Source organism: Geotrypetes seraphini, chromosome 14 (assembly GCF_902459505.1).
Source record: "Geotrypetes seraphini chromosome 14, aGeoSer1.1, whole genome shotgun sequence".
NCBI classification, from domain to species: Eukaryota; Metazoa; Chordata; class Amphibia; order Gymnophiona; family Dermophiidae; genus Geotrypetes; species Geotrypetes seraphini.
The window spans coordinates 25086656-25094647 of record NC_047097.1 but is presented as its reverse complement, the minus strand read 5'-3'; the positions used below and the strand labels follow the sequence as shown (position 1 = coordinate 25094647).

Sequence of the window (7992 nt, the reverse complement as noted above, 5' to 3'; positions counted from 1 at the left end):
ATAAATTCAACAGTCTACTGCGAGCAGTTGGTGTCAAAGAATTCCAAAAGTGTTCCCACACAGACAAACTTCCAACCACCAGGAGAGTCCAATGCAGACAACCGTCTTCGTTCCATTTGCACATGATGAATGAGAAGCACTCTGCACATAATGGACTTTAACACACATGTTACAGCCAAGCCTGTTGAAATGAAAGCGCATATCCTCTACTAATTGTGTGTAGTTGCCTGCCTTCTCGTTGCCAAGAAAGTTTTTCACAACAGGAACAAATGAATACCAGACACATGATTTGATTTCATTCATTGTTGCTATGAAATGTAGGATCTGTGGACCATTAAAAATTTCTTCCTTCAGTTTTTCAATGGTAAGCCCAGGTACCATACAGGTATGTGCTATGTATTCAATGCATGAACCATCTTTATTCAAAGCCTTTACAAATTGTTTCATCAGGCCTAGCTTTATATGTAGTGGTGGCAGTATGATTCTATCTTGTGCTACCGTAGGTTCATTGATTACATTTTGTGCTCCAATCACCATATATTCCCTCAGAGGACAATCTTTTTTCGCCCAATGTTCATGTTTGGCTCTACTATCCCAAAGGCATAAAAAGCAGGGATACTTTGTGTAGCCACTTTGTTGACCAAGAAGAAAATTAACTATCTTCAAGTCTACACAAATCACCCATTGATGTTCTTGGTAATTTAACTTTTCCAAGACTAAAGAGATAGCTTTGTACTCTTCTTTCATCCTGGTGGAGTGACCAATTGGAATAGAACCATATTTGTTGCTGTTATTTAAAAGAATATATTTCAAACTACGTTTAGAACTGTCGATGAAAAGATGTCACTCACTTGCAATATATTCTGAAAGACGCATTTTCTTCCGAAGGTTTCCAATGTCACTACAGAATACAAAGTTGTTGTCTTCGGTAAAGAATGGCAGCAAGTCTTTTTCTCTCCTTCGATAAAATGTAATTTTCGTTCCAGGCTGAAGTACATTATTTTCCTTTAGTCTGGCAGCAAGCAATTCAGAAAACTCCTTGGAAAGATTTAAGTCTCTGATCAGATCATTCAATTCAATCTGGTCAAAACGTTCACTGTGTGATGTTGTTTGGGAATCAGTCACTGCTCCCACTTTCTTTTTTGTGCGATATCGGACATGAAAGATTCATCCTCCGAGAGCTGTAGTGGTTCATGGAAAGGTGGAACGGGTACAAGATCCAAGTGCGGAACAGGTCTCCTGGCTGAAGACAGATCAAGGTAAGACCACTTGTCACGATTAATTCGATTGATGCCTATGATATTAACAATACAAAAATAACAGTAATCAAAGTGATTTTTCAGTTTCCTCCAAAAAATTGGTACTCCAAATTTCAGGCAGCTTCTCTTTCCATTTGTCCACTGGCACAAATGCTCCATACAAGTTTTGCATACAATATGAGGAGCTCATGGCTTATCTTGATTTCCAAGCTTGACACCAAAATAATCTACATATGCTCTTTTTACAAACTTAGAAATAGGTTTCCTACTTGTTTTCAGTGTGTACGCCCCACAAATATAGCAAAATAAGTCAGGATGATTCAAGCAGATCTGTCTTGAAGTGGCCATAACCTTCCTTGGTGTTTGATCTGCAAAAATGAAATGATATAAGTGGGAATATACACACACCTCCTATACGATCATAACTATGATACAGTTAAGTTACTTACCTTTTACAATCCAAATTTTTGGATGTAAAGCTACAGTTGAAAATATGTAAACACTCACTATATCTGCTAACTTGTATGCAAAAACACAAACCAGGCAACAGAAGACAAAGGGCTCCTTTTACAAAAGTGCGTTAGGGCCTTAGCGCGCGGAATAGCGCGTGCTAAAATGCCGCGTGCGCTAGCCGCTACCGTCTGGTAGTTTTTTGGGTAGCGCACGCTAATCCGATGCGTGCGCTAAAAACGCTAGCGCACTTTTGTAAAAGGAGCCCAAAGTTGAAAACCCCTTTAGAATTTAAATCTATGTGCAACTGTTTTAAACAGATCAGGTTGAGAAACCTTTGAAATATAAATTTATGTAGTCTAAGGAAACCATGTTTACCATCTAAATTTTTGCACATAATTATGTAATATTACAGAACAAATGTGATTTTGTCATTTGAGCTTTACATTTTTATGCCAGTGTGCATTATAGGAAAGGAAGTAGATGATAACAAGCTTTCTTTTTTTGAATGGGAAATTATGTATTTAAATTATCCACATTTTTTTGTGGGGATTTGATAGAGACTTTTAAAATATTAAAGGGATTTGATATAATAGACCAGGAAACAGCATTACTAACATTTTCGGAGGTGACACGGACAAGGGGTCATAGCCTGAAACTGAGTGGCAGCAGGTTTAGGACAAATGTTAGGAAGTTCTGTTTCACACAGCGAGTGGTTGGCGCTTGGAATGCTCTCCCGGAGGAGGTTGTGGCAGAGACTACTGTTCCGAGTTCCAAGCACAAATTGGTTGCACACCTTCTTGCAAATCATATTGAGGGATACGGGAAATCCGGGTCTCCAAAAAGGAGTACCTAAATGGGCCACTGCGTGCGCAGATCGCCGGACAAGATGGACCACGGTCTGATCCGGTGAAGGCATTTCTTATGTTCTTATATTGACCTTTGTTTCATAACATAGTAGATGACGGCAGATAAAGACCCGAATGGTCCATCCAGTCTGCCCAACCTGATTCAATTTAATTTTTTTCTTCTTAGCTATTTCTGGGCAAGAATCCAAAGCTCTACTCGGTACTGTGCATGGGTTCCAACTGCCGAAATCTCTGTTAAAACCTACTCCAGCCCATCTACACCCTCTCAGCTCATCCTCCCCCAAACGGCCTTAGTTCAATATTTAATATTATTTTCAGAGGATCAAGAATCAGAAAACAATATTAAATATTGAACTAAGGCCAGTACTGGGCAGACTTGCACGGTCTGTGTCTGTATATGGCCGTTTGGAGGAGGATGGGCTAGAGAGGGCTTCAATGGCTGGGAGGTTATAGATGGGCTGGAGTAGGTTTTAACGGAGATTTCGGCAGTAGGAACCCAAGCACAGTACTGGGTAGAACTTTGGATTCTTGCCCAGAAATAGCTAAGAAGAAAAAATTAAAAAAATTTAAATTGAATCAGGTTGGGCAGACTGGATGGACCATTCGGGACTTTATCTGCCATCATCTACTATGTTACTATGTTCTGAAACAAAGGTAATACATAATTTCCCATTCAAAAAAGAAAGCTTATTATGACATCCTGATTCTGCAGAAAAGATCTTTTAAATAGCGGTAAAAAAATTAATAAATTCAACCATATCAAGTTTATTATTAGTTTCAAGTTTATTAAAATATTTTTTTGACCGCTTATAAAAGTTTGTAAGTGGTTAACAATATAAAATTACATAAAAACAAATTATAAAATTGCTTAAAAACGTATAAGAACAAGGGATATTAACTAGCATCCAATCGTAACAAACGATTTTATTAGACATACAGACTACTCACAATGGGATAGTAGGGAACAACTACAATTGTTATAGGAAAGGTGAAACTAGAACTGATGCGGTCTATCTAATGCAATTTTCTGAATCAGTGTCTTAAATAACCCCAGGAACAGGTCAAAAAACCGAAGGCACCAAGAAAAATATTTTTTTTTGTTGGTCTGTGTAATTTATGTTGGTCTTGCAAATCATTCCAAGGAATATTGTGAGTCTTTTACTAAGGTGAACTAGTCGACTTAGCGCGCACTAAATCGGCTAGCACACCTTAGTAAAAGACCCCCATTATTACATCTTATATATAAATGTCAACTTATTCATATCTTTTGGTTGCAGGTTTAGAGCGGTGAATGGCCTTATCCCCGCAGTTAGGGGAGGGAACGCGCATGGTCACCGATTGCGTGAAGCCCCCCTCCCTCCTTGCTACCTACCAAATCTATCTTCCGCCCTCCCTCCCCCTTACCTTCGCGGCACGTTAATAAAGTTGCTCAAGCCGGCCGAGCCTGCCTGCCTGAAGTCGCGTGTATGTGGGCGGAAGCTTCTCCTCGGACGCAACTTCCAGCTCGGCCGGCTTGTAACAACTTACTTTATTAACGCGCCGCAAAGGTAAGGGGGAGGGGATTCTCAGGCTGTGAGAGGTGGTGCTGAATGGTGGTGAGGTGGCGAGAGGGAACGGTGGTGGTGTGGAGAAATGAGGAAGACAAGAGTGGGCAGAAGACGCTGGAAGGGAAATGAGGAAGACAAGAGTGGGGAGAAGACAGAGATGCCAGACTATGGGGGGAGCGGAGGGAAGAAGATGGGTGCCAGACCAATTGGGGGGGGGGGAGTGAAGAGAGAGGCACAGTAACAGAGCAAATAGAAGTCGCTGAGAGAAGACAGACAGTGGATGGGAGAAATTGAATGAGAAGATGAGGAAAAGTAGAAAAAAACAATTCTATTTATTTCCTTTTGCTTTAGGATAAAGTAGTATATTAGTTGTGTTGATAAAAATTTATAAACAAAGCCCTGCCAGCTAAACATCTCTTTCTCTAGTTCAGCAGCCAGAACTTTGATTTATAAGGAAGGAATAAGCTAAATATTGCAATACTGAGGCTTGTATAGATGCTGCGGGGACGGCGGAGACGGGGATGGGGCGGTGGAGACGGGGACAGAATTTTTCCCCCGTGTCATTCTCTAGTAATGATCATCATCAGAAAGATCCCAACCTTAAAAAAGGAGAAAATTTGGAGTTAGTATAGTAAGCAGATTTACCTTAGCTTGCCCCAGTGCCCTTGCACCAGGCCTCCCTTCAGCAGATACCGAGTTGTTTTGCCCCGAATCAATAGGAGGCGCTAGAGAAGACCTTTACTTAGCCGTCGCTCTTATCAGTTAAAACTTGGCTGGACCTCATGAACATATCTGTTTACGTATACTTCGGTCGTTTGGTTAATAGAGCTGCGGCCCGTTTGGAACCAACACCTACGTCACCAGAGACGCTTCGGCGCAAAGAAGCGGGAACTGCCAGCGTCACCATTACGTCACGGTAAAACGTAACGGACTCGGGAGATTTTTTTTTTTTTTTAAAGCGTAGGTAAAAATAAACCGGCGCCACTTCAGTAAGAGACAAAGGAAGGCGGCAATTCTGTTCGTTACCATCATTTTCCAACTTCACGACGTTCCTGTAGCCCCTATAGTTCGGGGGGGGGGGGCTCAGGTAATCGTGACGTAAAACGGCGTTATTATTACTATGATTCATTTCCCCCCCTCCCTCGGGCACCACGCAGCCTCAGTGTCTCCCGAGCGCTGTCCAAGTCCTAACATTGGTAAGGCTGTTATTGGTATGAGCAGTGATGAGTGCATCTGCTACACGTGGGGGGGGTGGGCCTGGTGCCGGGCCCTTTAACCGTCCACACACTGCGCGAGCGTGTGACATCACGTGGCTATTTATAGTCTGCCGGGAGCGGCGCCGAAGCCCCGGAGCTTTGAAGTGGGCGACAACGGACGGCTCGGGGGGATGCCGCTGTTAAAGGGACGGAGCTCGCCCCCGTCGCGTCCCCTCCCCCGGAGCCCCTAGGGCTCGGCGCTGCTCCTACAACGAGGAACCGAGCGGCGGGGCCGTTTCCAGCAGCCCCCCCCCCCTCCCTCCCCTTGACCGAGACGGGACTATGCGAGCATGGCCTCGGCCGCTTCCACGCCGACGAGCACCTGTCGGCCGGGTCCGAGCACCGTCGCCTGCCCGGTCAGCCCCACCAAACTAAGTCGGCAGCAAGAGCGCGACGAGCTGCGGCACCTCAATGACCGGCTGGCCGCCTACATCGAGCGCGTGCGGTCGCTCGAGGCCGACAAGGCGCTCCTGCGGCTGCAGCTGGAGGAGCGCGAGGAGGTGGCCACGCGCGAGGTGACCAACCTGCGCCTGCTCTACGAAACCGAGCTGGCTGACGCCCGCAAACTGCTCGACGTCACGGCCAACGAGAGGGCCCGACTGCAGGTGGAGCTGGGCAGGACCCGCGAAGACCTTCGGCAGCTCCAGACCAGGTCCAGCTTTCTACTCCATACTGTCGAGGGCTGGCCTTCACTCCCTCTCCCTAGTCTAGGCTCTTGTCCTTCTAGCCATCAAATATCCTAGAAACTCCTATTATATCTCCTTCTCAAGTCTAAACTCCTGTCCTGTCATCCTTTCGAGCCTAGATTTCCATTTTATATCCTAGAGACCTTCCTAACTTCTCCCTTCTCACCCACCCTTTCTAGAGCTCTGGCCTACTCAACTCTACCCCAACCTCAACTCATGGTATCCTTCAGTCTTATCAGCTGGCCATATCCAAAACTTCTATATTCTACTTTACTAAAGTGCGTGTCTAGATTTTTTGAATCCCAGCCTACTCACCGTTTTCTCCTACCTCTATTATCACCCGGCTTAGCTGCTTTTTGTTAATAAATCCGCAATTAATAAATCCCATTTTTAGTTGGCTATATTCTCTGAGAGTATACCAGTATTAGATATGATTAGTCTGAAAGGAATTTTCAAATTTGTGCGTTTTAGATATCAACCCAACTTCTGTTGGTACATTGATCTTATCATGTTTTTCTTCAGTTGATCATACTTGCTTTGTAAAAATAGGAAGATTAAACAAGTGAAAATGTACTTTGTGTTGGTTAAATGTATTCCTTGAAAGGAGTCTGTACCCCCATAATCATCACGGGGAGCCTCCTTTGCTTACTTGATACTAAACCTTTGGCTATTTGGCTATTGTAGGATTAGTTAGTTGGTTGGTTTGTTGTTTTTATTGGAGTTCTTTCTACTGGGGAACTTGTAGAAATTGTTCTGTTTGCTAGAAAAATGTACTTGTTAAGCTTTATATATACATCCACAACTCTAAACATATCAACAAACACCCTCCAACTCAAAAACAATTGTAATGAACTATCAAAGAATGGGAACTTCACAAAACTTGTAAGACTTTTTCATTATCAGTCAACCTTAACTAGGACTTATTTTGGGGGTAGGGCTTATAGTAGGAGCACCTTTAAAAATCATGCTAGGGTTTATTTTTGGAGAATCACGGTATGTATTTGACTACTTTTTTGGCCACTAGGTGGCCCTCTGGGGACACTGACACTGGGGATTTGCAGTTATGGAGGGAATAAGTGAAGTCTGTTCACATACCTGGATCTTTTCTTTTGATAATGCTGTGGGCCGTTTTTGGAGCGATTTGCTGGCAGCATCTATTTTGGATTTTAAATTATCTTTTTTTCTAAAGTCTCCATCCCTCAAACCCTTCAATTTTGCTTAATATTGATAGGGATGTACCCTCAGGTCTTCCTACCCCTGTATCATGCCAGGTTTGTGCTGGATGGCCATCCAAGGAGCATCCATGTCCTGCATGCAGCAGAGCAGGCAAGGGAGGGATGGGAGCCTTGAGTCCTCTGAGCCCTCCAGGGCTGGGGATCCGCAGGAGGCATGATCCCTTTCTAGAGCCTTCCAAAGATATGTTTGTGAAGTGCAGACGTGGTTGCCAAGGAACTTGGGAGGATCTGCAGGGATTCCCTGCCGGGGTCCACGAGACCCCCAGTACAAGGCTTCACCCTGGATTTTGTGAGCCTCATAACCACAGATGGATCTGATGGCCTCAGCAGTAGACTCAAAGATAGCTCACTTTTACAGCCAAAGATACAAGTCCGGAAGCGTGGGGTTGAAGTGTTAGTCGAACCGTGGCCATAGAACAGGCTCTTGTACATGTTTCCCATGTGACCCATGCTAGGTCAAGTCATTCGTAGGATTGAGAGTCATCTGGGGTTGATAGTACTGGAGGTGTCCAATTGGCCCTGCAGACCATGGTAATTTGACTTGGTTCACCTTCAGAAGGAAGAAGGCCTCAGATTGCTGGTCCAAGTGGATCTTCTCACTCGGGGACTTTTCTCTATAGAGAATCTAGACAGTGGTTAAATATTGAAGGTGAAGATCTAGCCTTAAACCAAATGATCATTTATTATCGC

At 44.0% G+C, this 7992-nt stretch overlaps 2 protein-coding genes across 6 annotated transcripts in view; one reads left to right on the top strand and one right to left on the bottom strand.

The window, feature by feature from the left end:
• Positions 1-640: 640 nt before the first annotated feature.
• Positions 641-7992, bottom strand: part of SH3GL3 (SH3 domain containing GRB2 like 3, endophilin A3) — a 166962-nt gene continuing 159610 nt past the window's right edge. Inside the window, exons 9-10 of one of the 2 annotated variants that reach the window (XR_004536985.1) lie at positions 7163-7927; positions 1308-1627 (exon numbers count right to left, since the gene is read on the bottom strand). Coding sequence is in view for 1 of the 2 variants with exons in the window: in XM_033920595.1 (XP_033776486.1) it covers positions 1122-1294 (173 nt within the window). In the remaining variant the exon portion in view is untranslated. The other variant, XM_033920595.1, reaches the window with a different exon arrangement.
• The window catches only part of LOC117348429 (lamin-L(III)-like), a 37964-nt gene continuing 35393 nt past the window's right edge, over positions 5422-7992 (top strand). For 3 of the 4 annotated variants that reach the window (XR_004536983.1, XM_033920592.1, XM_033920593.1), the window contains exon 1: positions 5423-6033. Coding sequence is in view for 3 of the 4 variants with exons in the window: in XM_033920592.1 (XP_033776483.1) it covers positions 5672-6033 (362 nt within the window). In the remaining variant the exon portion in view is untranslated. Of the gene's footprint in view, positions 6034-7992 lie in introns of all 4 variants that reach the window. The other variant, XM_033920591.1, reaches the window with a different exon arrangement.